This window comes from Schistocerca gregaria, chromosome 2 (assembly GCF_023897955.1).
Source record: "Schistocerca gregaria isolate iqSchGreg1 chromosome 2, iqSchGreg1.2, whole genome shotgun sequence".
Classification (NCBI taxonomy): domain Eukaryota; kingdom Metazoa; phylum Arthropoda; class Insecta; order Orthoptera; family Acrididae; genus Schistocerca; species Schistocerca gregaria.
In genome coordinates, this window is record NC_064921.1 from 293,534,602 (window position 1) to 293,556,198 (window position 21,597).

General features: G+C 37.6%; 1 protein-coding gene across 2 annotated transcripts; it reads left to right on the forward strand.

Moving 5' to 3' along the window:
- Positions 1-5,874: 5,874 nt before the first annotated feature.
- Positions 5,875-7,617, forward strand: LOC126336905 (gastrula zinc finger protein XlCGF7.1-like). 2 transcript variants are annotated; one of them, XM_050001031.1, is made up of 2 exons: positions 5,875-6,019; positions 6,450-7,617. In XM_050001031.1, the coding sequence occupies exon 2, from the start codon at positions 6,574-6,576 to the stop codon at positions 7,414-7,416; it is 843 nt and encodes a 280-aa protein (XP_049856988.1). In that variant the 5' UTR covers positions 5,875-6,019; positions 6,450-6,573; the 3' UTR covers positions 7,417-7,617. The 2 variants fall into 2 exon arrangements, with proteins under 2 accessions (XP_049856988.1, XP_049856989.1); XM_050001032.1 differs by lacking the exon at positions 5,875-6,019 and adding an exon at positions 6,063-6,208.
- Positions 7,618-21,597: the final 13,980 nt, after the last annotated feature.

The window sequence follows — 21,597 nt, forward strand, 5'->3', positions numbered from 1 at the left end:
TATATATATATATATATATATATATATATATATATATATATATGTGTGTGTGTGTGTGTGTGTGTGTGTTACATTACTTGTTTTCATTGTCAACTTGCTTAGGTTGTCCATATTTTCCTTGTGAAGAAGACACTTTTATAAATGTTGAAACCTTGGGAAAGGAATTTTAATAAGCCTTCTAACTTGAAACTGATTTGCTGTTTATTATTTCTACAAGAAGATTTCATTCTATGGTTGCAGCTCCAGCCATGTACAAAATTTAAAAAAGTAAATACATGTCATTGTGTTAATTGACTAACATGTGTCAGTATGCTTGGCACAACCTTACCTTCTAGACTGTTATGAACTTGTGCATATTTGCTATGGTGTAATAAAGCCCAAAAGAAGTGAAAAATATTTTGTTAGACTCCTCATTCAAGATTCACCTAGTAATTATTTATTTTGTGAGAGCTTACTGAAAATCATTTTCCTCTTTTCAGTGATACCATGTACGTCTAAAAATAGTATGAGATAGAGGATTTACGAAAATTTGACAGTTCAGCCACAGATTATTTGTGGCATTGCACATTCTAGAGACAGACTTTATCATTGTTAATTTTTGATGAAGTTAATATTTTTGTCATGTCAATAAACTGCTTTTACTCAAGATAGTCTCTTGATGTTCGAATCTGCTAATACCTTATCGGAAAACTTCAAAGATTTTATTGTGGCTGTGGCTTGAAACCTGTGTAAGAGAAGTCCAGACACAAACAAGAAAGACCAAATAAAATACTTAATTGAGTGTAGGGCTGATTAACTGAAAATTGAACTACTGCTGTATTGATACATGGAACCAGGCATTGTAATCCCACACAGTATACCACAAAAACAGCAAGTGAATTGGAATACTGAAGCAATATAAAGGCTACACAGAGAACTAAAATACAACACAAGTCCCGAATTCGTTACCTACATATAATATAACAAACATATTTTTAACAAAGGTGTAAAGAAAATATGGGAAATTACCACCAATTTTCTCTTCTTCCAACAGGCAAAAAATATTGGGAAATGTTATGACAATAGAATTTCAAAATTTTATACAAAAATTTCAAAACATTAGTATGGATTTCGAAAAAGTAGAAACACAGTATCTCTTCTCAGACAGCTTCCAACAAAATTAGCTCCACTCTACATAACTCCCTGCATGCCATATGGATTTGTTTTGAGTTATCAATAGTCTCTGATATTGTGTACCACTGCTTGTTACTCTCTAAACTGGAAAAATATGAAACTAAGGGCCCTGAATTAGAATGATTAAGGTCCTCTCTAATTAACTGAAACCAAAGTATAATTATAAAATCAGACAAAGGAAATCAAGTTTCAGAATGGAAAACTATTTCACAAGCAGTACCCCAAGTTTCAATCTCAGGTCCTATTTTGTTTTATGTTTTACATAAGTGTTCTATTGCTTAGTAATCAATGACATTCAGCTTTATTCGCAGATAACACGTCTTTGATCATTGAAACTAACAGTACTAATCAAATTCTTTAAATTGTCATAAATACTTTAGAAAAATTAGACAACTGATTCACTCTAAACACGTCAAAATGAAACTCAGTTAACGCTTTTTCAAACGAAACAAACAATGTTAAATAATGTTCACACCCATAACAACAATCAGAATTTGCAAGGCGCTAGTTGTATGAAATTTCTAGGAATGTAATTGGATAAAAATATATTATGGGCCTCACGTATACTGTACCTTGCAAATAAATTAAATACCCTTGCACTTGCAGTTATGGTGATGTACAATGACACCAGCATGAACACAGAGAAAGTAGTCTACAACAGCTACTCTGAATCAGTAACAATAATTGGAACCACATGTGTCACTAGCTCGAACCATTATGTCTTGAATATTAACACTTCAAAATACCATCATTAGAAATAGGCACAATATAAAGAAAATTATGTCAAGCAGTTCCAAAAAAATTATGTCTACTAAGTGTTCTCCCACTTTACATCTTTGGATTTATTAGCTTTGTTCATAATAAACATGATTTACTTCTACCAGAGCAATATGAACATGATTACAACACCAGGAATCAAAATAAGTTTATACAACCCACCTATTATTTAAAACTTTATGCTCAAACTCCATGGTATATCGATATAAAAAATTCATAACGAAGTAAGAGGAAAATATTTGATTAGTATTAATTTAGAAACAACTACTTAGATACTTATACGAGAAACTAGTGAAGAAATGTTACTATTCAGCTGAAGAGTTCTTGGAAGATGATCTGAAAATTCGAGCAGGAGAGAAGTTAATTATTTTAAAAAATCAATTATGTGTCCATTTCAATGCAGGGTGTCCCATTTATCTTGACCATTCTAAATAACTGTTTGTCCAGACGCAAACTGCAAATTTTTTCAAGCAAACGTCCTTTAGCTGTCATGGGGACCTCAGTCAGCATGATTACGTTCGTTGTAGCTTTGTTTTTTTTACAAAAATATGAACAGCGGTATGACTTTTTTAAATGGTACCCTGTATTTTTTATTCGGTAATTCATTTCCTCTCCTAAAGACCTATTCAAAAATGTATCAAAGTGTACCATTCACTGAAACACAACGTTATTAATTATATAACACAATATTGACGCTCCTGGTGCTTAGTGCAGGTACTCAGGGTAATGGAACACATCCATGTGCTTACGTTGACACAGGACAAATGTAAATATAAGTAGAATGCACACCTGTCGTTCCATCAACCATCGTCAGTTGAAGAGTTGTGTGAACAGAATGTACACCAATGAGGAGAAAGTAGAAATGCTAGTCATCTGTGGGGAATGTAAGTTAGCAGAACAGTGATTGCAATACAGTTTTCTTATGTACAGGTACATTTAGTACAGTAGTTTTGTCCGTTTAAACACTGTTGTGTAGAGTAGGCATACAGTAAAGGCTATCCTTCCTACAAACTGCATCGACATAATGTTTCTTTTATTGTTGTCGTTGAAGGTAGGCGAAATGCTACACAGGCAGCGGAACTGTACAGAGAGTGACATCCTGACAAGAACCCACCTTCCTGATGGATGTTTTCTCGTCTTGTTGCGACGCTTCACGAAGTTCTCACTTCAGTTGCTATGAATCCACATGTGAGCGCATGACAGCTTGGACATGAGACTGGCATTTCTAAAACTAGATTACATCATATTCTTACACATTACCGGTTCCTTTCTTACCATGTACACATACTTCAAAAATTGCATGGGAATGATTTCCAGAATCGTGTACTTTTATGTCAGTGGGCAGAGCTGCAAATCATCCCTAACCCGAACTACTTCTCCAATGTTCTGTTTACCAATGAATGTTCATTCTCAAACAAAGTACAGGTAAATACAAGGAACAAGCATATTGGTCAGCGACAACGCAAGATGCCTTAGACAGATGGAACATCGGCGTCAGTGAGAGTTAACGTATTGTGTGGGATGCTTGACACTACAATTTTTAGCCCTTATTTCATCAATGGTAGTCTAAATGGCACAGCGTATGCCAACTTCTTCACACGAATTCTTACTCATCTTCTGAATGAAGTGCCATTAACCAGAATGGTTATGTGGTATCAACACGATGGATGTCCAGCACATAATGCCTTGCATGCACGTCATGTTCTGAACTGAAGGTATCCTGGCAGATGTATTGGCCGAAAATGAACAGTTACTTGGCCTGATAGGTCTCCTGATTTAAATCCTCTGGATTTTTTTTTCTTTTGGGGTGCATTAAAGACGTTGTCTATCGCGATATTCCAACAAATCCAGAGGATATGCAGGAACGTATCGTCTATGCTTGTAATTCTCTTCAGCAAGCAACACTGGAAGCAGTAAATAATTCTTTCCTTCAATGAATGCACCAGTGTATCTGTGTCAAGGGTCACCACTTTGAGCACATTAGAATTTCCATTCCTGAGCAATGGTACAGGAGAGTCAAAGTCAATGTTGTGTTATGATTTTACTTGCTTTTCATTTGTTTTCCGACAACTCCAGCAAGTGGACGAGTTGGTGATCTCTGGCTCAAAGTCAATGTTGTGTTATGTAATTAATAACGTTGTGTTTCAGTGAATGGTACACTGTGATACATTTTTGAATATGTCTTTAGGAGAGGAAATGAATTACTGTATAAAAAATACAGGGTGCCATTTAAATAAGTCATACTGCTGTTCATATCTTTGTAAAAAAACAAAGCTACAACTAAACCAATCATGCTGATTGATGTCCCCCTGACAGTTAAAGATGTTCTATGAATAGTGGATCGTCTAAACTGGAAAACAGTTTCAAGTTACAGCTCCATGATATGCCATAGGACTCTTGTACAGTGTACAAAAGCAACATATTGCCCAGCTGCATTATATTTGTCTGATATTATTCACAAAATTTGTATATTTCACTATGTTATTATCTCACCATCCTACTACAGGTGATTCTGTCAGTTTATAACATGAAACTCATTATGGCATATTGCACATAATAAAGCCAACTGGCTTCTCCAATATATTGTTCATTTCATACAAAAAATGACAACAACGTTAATAAAGATAAAATACAACGTTAATTACTCAGAAATTGGTCACATTATACAAAGTCTACAATGTAACAACTGACAGAGATAGAATGGAAGCAAGGGTTCACTTATTTGACTAACTGTTATAAAACACATGTGGGAACTGTGCTGGAATTGTCCTCGCATGTATGGAAGCTGTATGAAGCCAGATTAAACTGAATATCGAAAATGCGTACAGAAGAGTAGTACAGATGATTCCAATTGGCTCTGTTCACTGAAGCATTATAAAAAGTTGAAAATTTTTAACACTAAGCGCTACGGAAGATGTACCATTTAGTCCATACAGTCGTATGCTTCCAAATTTCCGTTATTCATATTACAAAGAGGAAACACATGTTTTACAATTGCATACATGGCTCTCTCTCGTCAATCATAAAACCTGATAACTGTGATATCTATAAAAAAAGGTATTCTTCCTATTCTCCAGCTATAAACCATGAGATAGAAGTACCATACATATGCAGTGTCGGAACTTAGATACACATATTTTCCACGTTAGGCACCCTCCGTGATCAGTGATAGTAGACAATTCACACTGGCCGTCACGTCACGTCAAAACATTCCACAACGCATTTCAAATGGCGGTATTCAGACAGGACGTCGACGGACCTTCACGCCACGTCACGACAAAGTTTCTCGCGAAGAAAGTTTTGAGCGTGTCGTCTGCTAAAATCAGAAGTTTATCTATTTTCACAGAGCTTGCTTATGTTATACTAGATGGTTGTGTGCTTTTGTTTCTTCTTAATCTTTATTTTATTATTGTGCTTTGTTTTCACGGCAAACTGCTAATGTCACATAACGATATAGATACTTTTCTGAGTGTTTTTACGCAAACGAGGTCAGATTATTTAGGTTTTATAATAACAGAACAGAGATGACGCCCACACTGTATATAAATTAAATCATAAGTTAATGAGGCAATTTTTATTAACGAACATTTTATGAGAAAAATCAGCTTTAATGAAGGAGAAAAATACGTTGTTTGTAACGTAACTAGTTACTTAAGAAAAGGAACATTATGGATAAGATAAACAGGCTCTATTTATATCCTTATAAATATTGTTTCATATGTTTGTATGTATATATTTTCGCTAGTAATAAATGTCGCTGTTTTGAAATTTTTTTCATTTCTTCGCACTTTAACACACACAATTAATCAGGAACGTACGTTACGAAGTTTCCGTTGGCCATTAATATATTATCGGAAGAAAGCTGTCAGAAATGATGAATCAGATGTGAAAGAAAGTTTTCTTTTAATGCTGGTGTTACACAAAGTCGATACTTTGCTGAATGCTCCATTACTGTATCAATGTTGGTAGAACAGAATGTGTTGTATGAAATGTTTATAAATCGATATTTCGTCGAGTAAATAGAATATTAGAGTATTTAATAATTGGAATCTAAGTAAATAAATTTCAGGTGAGATACTGCAAGACTCCTGTTTTAATCAGTTTTACAGGTTGAATTAGGAATCAGTAATGGTTAGCTGGCCAAATCTTTCTGTTCGCCAAAATTATGCGAGTAAACTGCGCTAATACTGGAGCAGTGATTATTTTTGGGAGAACTGAATGGACAGAATACTGGAATAAATTATACCTACCGTTCTGTGTAATTATAGAATCTTTTATTTCCTGAGTAGTCATAGCGCATTATTAAAGGGACTGCATGCTCATTAATATCACGTTTATTGTTCAAGCGATGAGGGGCCCAGTATCCGAATGTTTTATGAGACCTGAACTCTAGATTAACTACGTGCATGGTAGTTTATGTTAATAGATGAAATAGAAAGTTTCCTGCATGATTTAAGGGTTCATATTTTGTAGCCGGTTGGTTTTTTTCCGTGTTGCAGGTCTCTCAGTAAACTTATTTACGGAGGATCCCGCTAACACCAGGAGAATGAATTTCAAGGATTCAGTATGCTTATTTTCTAATTTTTCGTGAATTGAGGGGAACTAGAGAGAAGATCTGTGAAAATGTGTGAAACGAACCAAACTTCTGTGCAGCCACAGCTATATAACTGTGAATCAACTTTAGAAAATGCTAGCTGTCAAAAATCGACAAAAGAAAAGCCTCGTCCAAAACCACAGACGTGTAAAGTGTGTGGAAAAGTACTCGCTTCAGCATCCTCATATTATGTTCATATGAAGCTACACTCTGGCGATAAACCATTTCACTGTAAGTTATGTGAAGCAAGTTTCAGTCGCAAACCATATTTGGAAGCCCATGTTAGAACTCACACGGGGGAACGTCCATTTCAGTGCAATGTATGTCTTAAATGGTTTAGCCAGAAAAGCAGTCTCAACACACACAAGCGGGCACACACAGGGGAGAGACCCTATTCTTGTGATATGTGCGGAAAAAAATTTGCTGTCAAGAGCTATTTGACAGCACATAAATGGAGTCATGTTGTAGATATGCCTTTAGTTTGTGGAAAATGTAATGTAACATTTACCTCAAAACAGGATTACGCTTTGCACGAGAGATTACACGCAACAGGCTTGAACTTTGAGTGTCATGTCTGTGGCCGTACATTTGCTAAAGACAGTTACCTGATTCGTCATGTGAATCGCGTTCATCATAGTGTAAAGGAGGTAGCAAATGATCCGTCTGGAAAGCAAGTAGCTAGTATAAACTCTGACATACATAATGCATACACAGGTGAAGTATCGAAGAACAACATGCTTGTAAATAGTGGGCACCCAGGTGACAGTCACACAGACCAAATGACACAGGCAAGTGAAGAAGGTAGAGGTACACTTTCAAGTGACCTGCTTGCACACAGTGTTGCATATAACCATTTTATGGTACCATGCTGAGAATATTCTCAAGATTGAGTGTTTGGACTGATTTGAAATGTAAAAAATACTAGCTGCTTTGAGTATTGTTTCCCTTGTGGACTGTGTTATTTTGAAGCATGCATATCTTAAAACTAGGCTAATTTAATGGAAATACATTACATGTTTCCAGAATCTCAGAATGCTCTTAGAGCTTCTGTGTAAATAAAACCAGTAATAGAATTTGAGAGTTCTTTTCATTCTATGTATAATATACTCTGATATTGTATTACTTGAGTACTCTTCTTAAAAAACTTAAATGGGAGCAGAAATCCTTAAAATGTAAAGTTTCATGAATGTAAACAAGTAGCTGCAGTTCACACACACACACACACACACACACACACACACACACACACACACTACCTTTACAGCACAAGTTGGTCTTTCAACCTGCTATGTTAATTAATCCATACCCGAGTTGTCGTCTGTCTCTTAATGACCTTGTTATCTACGGGAAGTTACACACTAATCTTCCTTCCTCCCTTCCTTAACTGTAACCTCTTAATATCTATAGCCCTGCAGACACCTTTCCCTTTTTCATCTCCATACGTCTTGTGGTTCCCTCTTAATATTGCTTCTCAGTGACTGCTGTGACCTGTTTTTGATTTTCTACAGCTTCCAATGTTTTCCTGTGCCTTGTGGTTGTGAGAATTAGATCTGCCATTATGCTTTACTATGAGCTGCATCTCTTGAAAGTGTATACTGGTTAGCCTATTTCCCTTATGCAGATTCAGAATTTTTGTGAATGGTGACTCCATCAACTTCAAATCACTTGAGTTGCATTTGTATTTTCAGTCTGACAAGCAGATATTGCAGTTTTACTTCTTGTATTTATGAGTCCGCATTGCTTTAATACAAGCACTGATGATGATCACACAGTAATCGAAATCAGTTTGCAAGAGAAATAAAGATTTCTACTTCAGCGACTAATGTTGATCCTGCTCTTGTTATTAATTTTGGTATTTGGTTAACACAGATTAAATCCTTTAATTATCATGCTATCAGGCATGATTTCAGAAAGCTCGCGTCTAATTCTACTCATTACAGTTGTTGGCATAACATAAACTAACTTGTGAAATAATTTTTAGTAACATTAAATGAAATAAAAGTTCCTGTTAGATACCCAAAAAATTTTAAGAGTTCATAGAATGCCTTAATTATTTTTTAAGATGACCACAGTTACTACAGCTGCATTTATACTGTGCACGCCATTGTGAAGTGCATAGCAAAGGGCACTTCCCGCTATACTTTGTATTAGCTAGCGCTTCTTCTAATTTCATCGGTTGTGGAGCAAAGGGAGAATGATAACTGGTTGAGTCCTAAATGTGAAACTTTGTAAGCAAGCTCTTGTGGGATAGTTGGCTGCTATTATTAAGCATCTACATGGTCAGGTTTTTCAGCATTTCCATGATACTATCCGATGGATAAAACAAACCTGTTACCTTTCGTAGTGCCTTTCTTGTATACAATCATTGTCTCCTGTTAGACCTGTATGGCTTATTATTCTAGGATGGATAATGTAAGTGTTTTGTAATAAATCTCATTTGTAGACTGAACTGATCCTATCAATGAACCAATGTCTGCCCTCTGATTTACCTATGATTGAGTTATGTGAATGGTTCAATTTATACCACTACAAATTGATACATCCAGCTATTTGTTTGTCTCTGCCCTTCATACTGAGGTTTCCTGAACGATCACACATGCAGCTTGTTAGCACTTCTCAGTCTGAGTCTCTTGTGTACTGCAACGAACACACCACACCCATTATCCTTTAGCCTATCCTTTTGATATAAATTTATTTTGACCCCAAAAATCCAATTGCTGAGGATTTGAAGATTTCACCAGCTTTCTGTACCAAAAAATATGGGAGTTAAGCTGCTTTTTGGAGTTCTTCAAATTCTGTATTTTACTGTCAATTCTTCGGCAATTACTAGGATTTTAATTGTCTCATCTTAGGGAGACTTTTCTTCAAGCCTAAACCTAAGTAATTCTTTCGGATCTCCTACGTATACCAGTATCTGGACTGGATGGAGAGTTCCCCGATCGCGAAAATCCTTGGTTACATCCTATTCACATTCAGCCACGTGGGTACCAGGCTCTTATTTGTAGAGCACTCCTGATTAATTATGTTCTCAACCCTGTGGTGCAAGTCTGGATGTGACAGCCTATCTTGTCACCGAATCTTCAAAGTCTCTGTTTCAAGACTGCAACACGACTTACTGCAGATTGGCATGTTCATTGAAGTTCCATGAGCAAGGCTAGCCTTCTCAACCTTCTCTACCATGTGCTGGAATGTTGCAATAAGACCTTTAAATGCAGAGGACAAGCATCATTTATTCCAGTGTGAGTGTGCAGCTGGTTGTACCCCATTCTCTCAGTGGCTATAGAAGCCTTTTAGCATTTTGAATGAGGCCCACAGGCACACACTCTTAGTCCACAAGATGATCCTTGTTAACTGGAAAGATGTTTATAGTGCTCATGACATGAATGAAAAATATAACACATTCGTGAACAATGTCAGTACCATGTTTGAAAACTGTTTTCAGCATGTTTAGAGAAGACAGTGGCAACTGATGACAGCTGCAACATCCACTTCCCCCTGAAACAGGTAAGCAAGAGCAACATAATGTTGAAGGCCACAGATGGAAGCAAACTAAAACATCACAGAAAATAATTGTACTGTCCCTCTTTTTTTTCGACCAGTGAACAGAAGGTGCGCAGAAAAAATATCAGTCAGTATATCTTTTTATAATCTTCAGTTTCTCTAATTTTACTGTTATGATCATTTCAGAAGAACACCGCAACCTGTGTAATGTGTGTTTAAAGGGGCGCACAATCTGGTAGCCACTGTTGAAAAGCCATTGTGTCTAACTCGTGTTCTAATCTCTAGTAACTTTATGTGTTAAACTGTTGTTTTAAAGACCAAGCATTCTACACTTTTACCAAATAATTAATTAGTCTGACCAGGTTCTAGTTTTTGCGTAGTGACTGTTGACGCAGGAAAGTGGGTATACATGCAAATGGCTCATTGAAAAGATGCATTGACCAGTGGCTCCGAACTGTGAAAATAGCAGACTGTTATAAGATGATCAGGATTTAAAATTCTGTTGATGTGTTGAGAGTTGGTACACAGACATAGATTACACAACAATAGGGAATGAAGTCGGCTGTGGCTGTTTAAGGAATCATCCCAGCATACAACTCGAGTTATTTAGGGGAGTACAAAACCTAAACTAAGATGACTGGACAGGTATTTGAATCCTACTCTTACTGACACCTTTCTCAGTACCTAACCTTCTTGGAAAAAATGAAATGAAATGATCGTATGGCATTGTTGGCTGGGAGGCCCCATGCGGGGAATTTCGTGGAATGATGAAGCATCATGTACCCTGTGGCCTTAATGTGGAAATTTGCCAGTATGGACCGTATCTGGTGAACAGTGTCCTGCAACTCTGGTAATGTGACAATTGTTTTGGGAGGGATAAGGGGGCTTTCGATGCAAATAAGCCAGTGGAGGGATTACAGCGACATTCATATCATACTAAAATTATGATACAGAAATACTGACCAAGACTTACCTTCAGGTGGTGAGATGTAGTACTGCCAGTAAATACAGGTAGTGCAGTCAGCCAGTCTTGTTAAATACTTTTGAACGAGTTTTTCAAATCTGTCTTGAGCAGCTAGTGTGACAGCCCACATGCTATGGAAATATTTTTGATCTTGTAGTTACAAACAGGCCTGACCTTATCAAAGGTGTCAGTATAGAGACAGGAATTAGTGATCATGATGCCATCATAGCACTGTGCTTACTAAAGTTAATAAATCAGCCAAGAAGGATAGGAGACTTTCTGCTAGAAAGAGCAGATAAGCAGTTGTTAGCATCTCACTTATACAGTGAATTGATATAATTTACTTCCAGTATGATGGAAATAGAGGCATTACAGACAACGCTCTGAAGAAATGTGTGCCTAGTAAGTGGATTAAGGATAGAAAAGACCAAGTGTGGTTTAACTGTGAAATTTGGAAAATGCTGAGGAAGCAAAGGCTGTTGCACTCTCCATCAAAGAGAACGTGCCAATAACAACAGGCAAAGGTTAAAACAGATTTGTGCTCTATAAAAAAATCAATGTGGAAAGCATAAAACTATGTTTTGAAAAAGGAAAAAAAAGTTTAGCAATCATTCACAAATCCAGCCTATATTTTCTTACTGCAGATCTAAATTTCAACTGCTGAATAGCTATCTTCAGTGCATTTAAATAGTATCATATGGACTCGTCAAGCATTTGGCAAGATGTTCTATGACCTTAGGATGTATAAGGTTTGAATCTGTTGTCATGCAGTCATTTAGTAGCTCACAGATTTCCCTGTTCACTATGAGATGAATTGCATGGAGCTAATTTGTCTAAAATATGAACTATCTTTTATTATGTAATACAGCAAGATTTCCGCCCCCTCCCCCCCACCCCTTCTAAAATGATTGTCTAACAATACTTCTAGAAATTTTGTGTAGACTTTTGTTAAGTCCTACAGCCCCCTGATACTACACTACTGGCCATTAAAATTGCTGCACCAAGAAGAAATGCAGATGATAAGGTATTCATTGGACAAATATATTATACTAGAACTGACATGTGATTACATTTTCACGCAGTTTGGGTGCATAGATCCTGAGAAATCAGTACCCAGAACAACCACCTCTGGCCTTAATAATGGCGTTGATACGTCTAGGCATTGAGTCAAACAGAGCTTGGATGGCGTGTACAGGTACAGCTGCCCATGCTGCTTCAACACGATACCACAGTTCACCAAGAATAGTGACTGGCACATTGTGACGAGCCAGTTGCTCGGCCACCATTAACCAGACGTTTCCAATTGGTGAGAGATCTGGACAATGTGCTGGCCAGGGCACCAGTCGAACATTTTCTGTATCCAGAAAGGCCCGTACAGGAGCTGCAACATGTGGTCGTGCATTATCCTGCTGAAATGCAGGGTGTCACAGGGATCGAATGAAGGGTAGAGCCATGGGTCATAACACATCTGAAATGTAACGTCCACTGTTCACAATGCCGTCAATGCAAACGAGAGGTGACCGAGACGTGTAACCAGTGGCACCCCATACCATCACGCCGGGTGATACGCCAGTATAGCGAAGATGAATACACGCTTCCAATGTGCACTCATCGTGATGTCGCCAAACAGGGTTGCGACCATCATGATGCTGTAAACAGAAGCTGGATACATCCGAAAAATTGACGTTTTGCCATTCATGCACCTGATGGTCTCCAAGCTGATAGTCCATGCTGCTGCAAATGTCGTCGAACTGTTTGTGCTGATGGTTGTCGTCCATCTGTTGACTCAGAGATCGAGACGTGGCTGTACGATCCGTTACAGTCATGCGGGTAAGATGACTGTCATCTCGACTACTAGTGAGACGAGGCCATTGGGATCCAGCATAGTGTTCTGTATTACCCTCCTGAACCCACCGATTTCATATTCTGCTAACAGTCATTGGATCTCGACCAACGCGAGGAGCAATGTCGAAATACGATAAACTGCAATCACAACAGGCTACAATCCAACCTCTGTCACAGTCAGAAACTTGTTGGTACGCATTTCTCCTCCTTATACAAGGCATCACATCAATGTTTCACCAGGCAATGCCGGTCAACTGCTGTTTGTGTATGAGAAATCAGTTGGGAACTTTCCTCATGTCAGAACGTTGTAGGTGTCGTCACCCTTGTGTGAATGCTCTGAAAAGCTAATCATTTGCATATCGCAGCATCTTCTTCCTTTCGGTTAAATTTCGCATATGTAGCATGTCATCTTCGTGGTGTAGCAATTTTAATGTCCAGTTGTGTAGCATTATATTTCTTCTAGCTTTTTTTCTTATGTCTGTTATGTTAATACTCTCCTGTTTTTTCCTCATTTACCATTATGAAATTGCCTCTAAATCATTTCTCTGTCCCTATTCTCACAGAAGCCTTTTGTTGTAAATAAACTTCAATATGTTTTAATAAACTGGCTAGTATGATTTGCAAACAGGGCTCTGCCGCTGTCAAGTGGCAAAGTAAATCATCACTAAATCAAGACTAATAGAGGGACAAACAAATAGTCTTCAGTGTCCCCTTAACTAGTATTCATTTATCTTGAAAAATAATCTTAATTTTTATGACATATTTCTGCCATCTAACACAACGTAAACCTGATGACAACAATCCCATGCATACTACATTTGTACAATTTTTTAAGCAGCAGATCAAAATTAATGAAATCAAAGGCTTTATACAGGTTTAGAAAAACCCAAAATATAATTAATTTCGGTCTGCAGCATTAAATACATGCTTTAAGAAGTCAAATGTAATTGTTTCAGTAGATTTGTTTTCCCTGAAGCCATTCAGAGCACTAACTAGTAGTGTTGTTTTTTTCCCTCTCTCAACAAGTTTCATCCTTTTTGGGAAGTGGATTTACTATTGATTGCTTTTAGTAGAATCACCACTTTGTTCATTTTGGTATATAGCTTACCAACGTCATTTTTTCACAGAATCCAATGTCAGTGGAATATTTTTCTGTAAACTCATTAGGCTGCAGCACTGTTGGAATATTAGGTTTGGTTTGTTTTATTGTTCTGACTACTGTTAGTCTTTTTTGTAATAGCTCTTCAGCAGGAGATAGAGGTGACTGAGGCACAGTGGGCACATTTTTTGTTTTAGAATTTGATAGTATTCGTGGATTATTTCATGTATGTAAGAAGCCTATACCGTCTAGTAGCTATAATTATTTACATGTCTTGTTCTGCTAAAAACTTTACGAACAGAATAATTGACAGCAAAGTGATGTGAAAATGCCCTCTCTACCCCAATCATGGGGCACACTGAGTGCTGTTGGCGTGGGGGCACGTGCGACAGTAAAAAAGATCAGCAGACAGACTGGGAACATGTATTTTTCTTTGTAAACACTATGTGATAAATTGAATTTGTGCATAATAAAATCACTGGACATTGCAAGTATCCATGTAAATAGGAATTACAAACTTTGCTACAATCTGTTTTGTGCAACTGACTGTGGGAGGCCTTGGTATTCTCCAAAGGACATCTGTAAAGCTAGTTTCATGTGCTGCATTTACAGCAGGTAAGAAGTGTATGTCAGTCTTAAGTGACTCCTGCAGATAAGTCAATTGTAATGCTTTCATTTGTATTAATTGAATGGTGAAGCTGTGTTTCTTTTTCTTTTGTTGCAGCTTTCACAGTAAAATTGTCATTCTCTTCATCTCACCTTCCATGTTAAATGATTAATCATTGTGAAGACTTGAATTATCATCACTGTCACTCATCTGAGGAATAGCAGAGCTGATCTCTTGGTGAAGTTTCCTTCTGACATTTGTAGGATTGGGTTTATCTATTGTTTGATTTTGAGTGTTTAGTCATTTTTTTCCCCATCCTATTTTTATATTCTAGAAGCTCTCTCTTCTCTGGTGTGTCAGTAAGACTTCTTATCTTTCCTCCTTTTCTCCCATGCTGAGCTGTGGTCTTACAGGTGGTTGCTTTTGGAACAGATTGAGTTTCCTTTGGTGACACCAAGTGTACTGGACTATTTAAACAGCTACTAGATGCAGGCAGATTACAATCAGACTAATGCTTGCACTGTTGATATGTGTCATATTTGCCCTGTTAGTACCATTATCAGTACTTACTACTACTACTACTACTACTACTACTACTACTACTACTACTACTACAATTTCAAATGCTGCACCTTTTTACCATCGTATTGCCACAAGTCTGTCAAGCGATGCTTTATTGTTTTTCTGCTGCCTGAACTTTCATGCCATCTTGAATCACACTGTCCACAGATTTCTGTATTTCTTCAAAGGTTGTTAGACCAAATGAAATTTTTCAATATCTGTAGCAAACCATTTTTGTTTTCTACATGTTTACCCAGTGTGCCTACCCTATCAACACAAATACATTTATTGAGTTACAGACAGACAGAATACTACATTTAATATGCTGTGAAGATTCAATACCTGTGATAACTGCTTACGTTTTCAGTGTTTTGTTTCTGCAAAATAAAAGACGTACAAATCCTTACTACTGACATGGCAAAAATTGCAGAGGAAAAGTAAAACACTAGAGCCAAAATTTCAATATTCCATCATCATTCAGCCACAGTCTTTTTCACAGTCTTCTAAATGCTCAGAGTATAGGGTACATATGCAGCACTATGATGGCATCCTGCCAGTCATTTATTTTATGTAACCAATTCCTTGCTGTGCCCCAGTCTCCCTTAAGCTTATAAACTAGTTAATATTTTCTTCCAGCATTTTGAATGCACACTGGAAGTTACAAGTGTGTGGTCTTGGAAGAAGAGAATATTTACATTACAGCCGAGCAGGAGTGGGAAAATGGACATAAGAGAACTAAAACTATGATATTAGTATTGCTTTGGGCAAACAGCTAGTCAAAATAACTTGCTTTTGTTTGATTCCTGGTCTGCGTATAAAAATCATGCTCCTTTAGAACAAGGTATCCCTTCTGAAATGTCTGTGACAAGACAGTCATACACCTGGAACCATTGGACAAAGTCAGCCTCAGGATGTTTGTGTGTTCCATGCCTGTGAAACATATTATCGCACTGTCTGCAGATATGCATTAAAGGATGGCCAGTTTCACAATAAGCATCACAACAGACGTTTTCATATTTGGTTGAATGCCATCATATCCGATCAGTTCTCGTCAGATTGTTGCACCAATAATTCTTTAAGAGATGGATATCTACATCTACATCCATACTCCACAAGCCACGTGACTGTGTGTGGCGGAGGGTACTTTGAGTACCTCTATTGGTTCTCCCTTCTATTCCAGTCTCTTATTGTTCGTGTAAAGAAAGATTGTCAGTATGCCTCTGTGTGGGCTCTAATCTCTCTGATTCTATTCTGATGGCCTCTTTGCGAGATATACATAGGAGGGAGCAATATACTGCTTGACTTCTCAGTGAAGGTATGTTCTCAAAACTTCAACAAAAGCCCATATCGAGCTACTGAGTGTCTCTCCTGCAGTCTTCACCGGAGTTTATCTATCATCTCCGTAACGGTTTCGCAATTACTAAATGATCCTGTTACAGAGCACGCTGCTCTCCGTTGGATCTTCTCTATCTCTTCTATCAACCCTATCTGATACGGATCCCACACTGGTTAGCAATATTCAAGCAGTGGGTGAAAAAGTATACTGTAACCTACTTCCTTTGTTTTTGGATTGCATTTCCTTAGGATTCTTCCAATGAATCTTAGCCTGGCATCTGCTTTACCGATGATCAACTTTATATGATCATTCCATTTTAAATCACTGCTAATGCTTACTCCCAGATAATTTATGGCATTAACCGCTTCCAGTTGCTGACCTGCTATATTGTAGCTAAATGATAAAGGATCTTTCTTTCTATGTATTGTAGCTAAATGATAAAGGATCTTTCTTTCTATGTATTCACAGCACATTACACTTGTCTACATTGAGATTCAATTGCCATTACCTGCACCATGCGTCAATTTGTTGCAGATCCTCCTGCATTTCAGTAGATACCTAGCTGAATGCCCTCCATAGTTTGCCTTCGACCTTGATTATGCGAACCTTGCAGTGTTCGTGTTGCTAATTAATGGTTTGTTTTGAACATATCTTGAATGTCGACGATGTTCATTTTGTGAAGTGAAGTGTAATACATACATCCCATACTGATCTATGCACCTCCAAGACACTCATTTTCTGTCACCTTCCTGATGCATATGATGAGCCATTAGCAGCTAATAACACAACACTTCCAAATGGGCATTACTAGAAATGAACTCACAACCTCGCACTCAAGGGGTTCTTTGTGAGTCAGCATGATACTGAGGATGGACAAAAATATGGAAAAACTAAAAACACAACAATTACCATGCCTAATACAGTGTGGGAAAACTTGGCATTCAGTGTATCTTTCAGTCATCTCAGAACAGAAAAAACAGGTCGTTAACAGTTTTCAAGGGAATCTTATGCCATTCTCCCTGCAAGACAGTGGCAAGTCCAGGTAACAATGACGGAGGTAGGTAGCAGTCACTTACACTTCTCTCAAAAGCAGACCACAAAGGCTCAATAAAGTTGTGGACTGGGGTGTCCACTCTGATGGAAATTTCACAGCCACTGATAAAAGTGTCCTGATAGGAAGAAAGTGTGGGTTACAGTGCAGAATACACACAATGAAAATAACACGAAATATGGAATAGTGAAGTATGTTACTCAACTTTGGTAATGCAGGCTACAGAAATGGTAGAATACAGATTTAGCCTATCTGTCCCGTGTTGACTACGTCTGTATGTACTATTAGAAGTTCCAAACTAATGGTACTCAGTTAAATCTCTAGGCATACAGTCTCTGTTCATACATGATAATTCTACTCACTGTTCTGTTTTTACTTGAGACTGATCACTGTCCTATCTACCGAACACTGTTTCTGTCTCACTATTACTTGAAGACAATGAATGTTCTGCCAGGACTCCTCCCTAGTAAGACTCGGACTAACTTACAACTTCCTCTCGCTTACTTGAGCATGTCTCTCTTCCTGGTGGTGCTGCCACTCCAGGGGGCGTGATTCTCACAGGCAGCACAACTTGTTTGTGCCCAGAGTCCTGGACGATGTGAGCTATGTGAATGGGGGTCCTGTCATCTTGGGTCTGTCTCCCTTATATATGTTGAATTTTTGTTTCTCTCTTCTTGTGTCATGACATCCTAGACTGGCTTGCTTTTATTCTTTGCATTGTATATTATTTGGTCATTAAATGATTTTTTGCAGCAAACAAAATCTGTTTGTACCTATAATAGAAATTTAAGAATTCTAGCTCATTATGACTCATTTTTAATGGATTTTAGATACAGGTTTCAGGGAACATCTTAATTCCTGCTGTTATCCATTTGATTTTGTAACACATTGATACTGATGTGAGTAATATTGAATATGTCTTTTCAAAACTCAGTTTAAATAGTGTTAGAATTTAAAGAATTACACATTTACTTTGGTTACTCTATACAATTAAGCCCAACTTTGGTTTGCTAATTCTCCTCAAAGACCTTGCATTTGGATTTTTGATAAATGTTATTTGTAGGCCTGCAGTTTAGGGAATTTTTCCATACCTGATTTTACTGTTATGTGGCAGAAATAGTCTGAGATTTCAAAATCATTTGTAGCTGTATCCCCTTTTCCCTGTCCATATTTATTGATACATACCATATTCCTGGTGCAGTCACTCTAGTAACCTTATTGCACTATTGATCAAGAGAGATGTGCTAGAACTCTGAGGTGTATTTACGATGATGCTACTAGTTTCATTTATTATTTTATATATCCACATAAAATTACGTTGACCTTTTTAGCTGAGAACTTATGTTGAACATCTATCTAGAAATGTCTGCACTGTCACTGGTTGATCGGTGTAAGTGCAAAATAATTACTGTCAAGCCCTGTTAAATAAATAGCCAATATTTCAAAGTGTTTGTTTTCACTAAAAGTACTCAGCTCGGCTTTCAATTTAAACTCTGTTCCTGATGTATAAAAGAAAGTTGCAACACCAAGAACAAGTTGTGAAACATTAACAAAAGGTGGTAGGTGTATTTCTGCATCTGGAAGCTGATGTCCATTAATATTTCACGCCAGTCTCACAAGAGTGTTGCTAGTAGCACCACTATGAGGATGCAAATCAGATTTGCTTTAAATCCACCCTGTAATGGTCATGCGTTAGTTACTTTTGAGACTGGACCTAGTGAGTTGATGCTAGACGGGAATAAGTTTCAGGTGACAATGATGCCATTATCAACACTTCACTGAGTTGAATGAGATCCTGTAATAGGGCTATGAGGTGCTGGATGTTCCTTATGCGATGTTGCAGAAAGACCTGGCAAGAATGTAGCCACTGTACATGATTGCTGCCAGTAAGACTGGAAGAAAAATGAGCTTCAGATGGTCATGTGGCACTAGCGAGTGTGACTTCAGTGGGGTCAAGCAAGAGCTCTTTGGAGGGGAATTTAGGAGTCTGTTGTGTTTTCTGGTGGAGACTGGATTCACCTCAGTGCCAGTGATAGGTGTCTGTTGTATAGGAGGATCCAAGTTATGAGCCTGCAACAAACCTTCCTGCATGATAGACACACACCTGGAGTTAAGGTCTGGAGTGGGATTTCGTTGACAGCAGGAGCACTCTTGTGATTATCCCGTGCACCCTGACTACAAATTTGTATGTCAGTCTGGTGATCTGACCTGCTGTGCTGCCTTTCATGAACAGTATTCCAGAGGGTATTTTTCAACAGGATAATGCTCACCCACATACCTACTACTATTGTAACTCAACATGTTGTACAACATGTCAACATTATGCCCTTGCCTTCTCTATCACCAGATCTGTCTTTAATCAAGCACGTATAGCACATCATTGGATAACAAATCTAGCGTCATCCACAACCAGCATTAACTGCCTGAAATTGACGAAACGACTACAATAGGCATGGAATTCCATCCTATAAACTGACATCTGGCACATGTACAATACAATGCATGCAAATTTGCATGCTTCATTCAACATGCTAGTGGTTACACCAGTTATTAGTGTACCAGCATTTCACATTTGCAATGGCTTATTTCACACTTGCATTAGCTTGTGGCTTTCCAGTGTTAATCACTTAAAATATGTACCCAGACAAATGTAGTTATGAAATTTTATTACTCTGCATTAATAATTTTTTGGTGCTGTGATTTTTTTTCTGTCAGTGTCTTTGTTCTGTGGGCTGAAGTTCACTTACGTATTCAATGAGGTCTCTGTGCAACATGCCACAGCCATTCTCTGTCACTGTACACAGGTACCAGCAGTCATCTAGCTGGTAAGATCAACAAAACTATTCAAGGTGACCATCTACAGAGCTGAGGCTGTCACAGGTGAAAATCCTCCATGGATGACAGTTACCAAGATGACAGGAAATCTCACCAATATTATTGACAGAAAGCAGTCTGGGGCTCTAGTCAACTGGGGCTTCTTTTTCTATAAATCTGAATGCTTATCATTGCCAGCTGAAGATACAAAAACTTGTGTTAATGGGAAATACAGTCAGCCTACAGGAACATTTATTGCAAGAATGATTATCAATGAAAGAACAGCCTTTCCAATAGCCATAATGTTATTCTCAGATGGAACTTCTTATGGTATCTTGTTGGCCCATACCCATGTTGTCACGGGTGTTTCAAGTACACTGTAGAAGTTTCACTGAGAAGCCCTTACACATACTCCATACAGTCTCAATCTTTCCCCTTACTATTTCCATATTTTCGGAACCTCGAAGAAAGACATTCGTGGCCATCAAGTTGTTTTTGGACAAAGAGATGCAAAACTGGGTTCTGTAGGCAACTGCAATCTTTTTCCACAAAAGCCTTGACTGTCTTGCGTACAGTAGGATAAATGTATTGACAGTTACGGCAATTACTTTTGAAATAATAAACAGTTTACTTACTATTTTCCATCTGTCTTGTTTTTATTTGAATGCCCTTTATATTTTTGAAATTGCATCTCTGTATAAGAAAGTGTATAAAGAAAGAACATTAAACTTTTATCTGATATCATTTTTGCCCATAGTCTCATAAATTGTACAAAATATAATATGTATGTGGTTTCTTACCCATCTGACAATAAGTAACTTTGATACAAAAGTTACAGTTTGGGTGTTTCAACACTTAGTGGGCTATTTAAATATGCAGTTAACATATATAATTAACTTGTGTGTAATACATTAGACAATAAATTGTTGGTTATTGGTATATTCTGGATAGTGTAAATGATGATGAAAGAAGTAAATAGTGCAATAGCTGCAATGAAAAATGAGGAAGCAGTAGGTACAGATAAAATACCAGGAGAAATAAGAAAATATTTGAAACAAGAGGGAGTGAAAGAAGTATTCAGGTTACGTAACAAAATATGTGCCAGTAGCGAATGGCCTGAGGCCTCCCTTACAATGGTAATGATTGCAATGCTGAAGAAACAGGCAACCATGAAATGCTGTGACCACAGGCCAATTAGCCTCATTTCACATGGAGCCAATGTTATGTAAGAAAAAAAAAAAAAGAGAGAGAAAAACGGAAATAGAGAATTCAGGT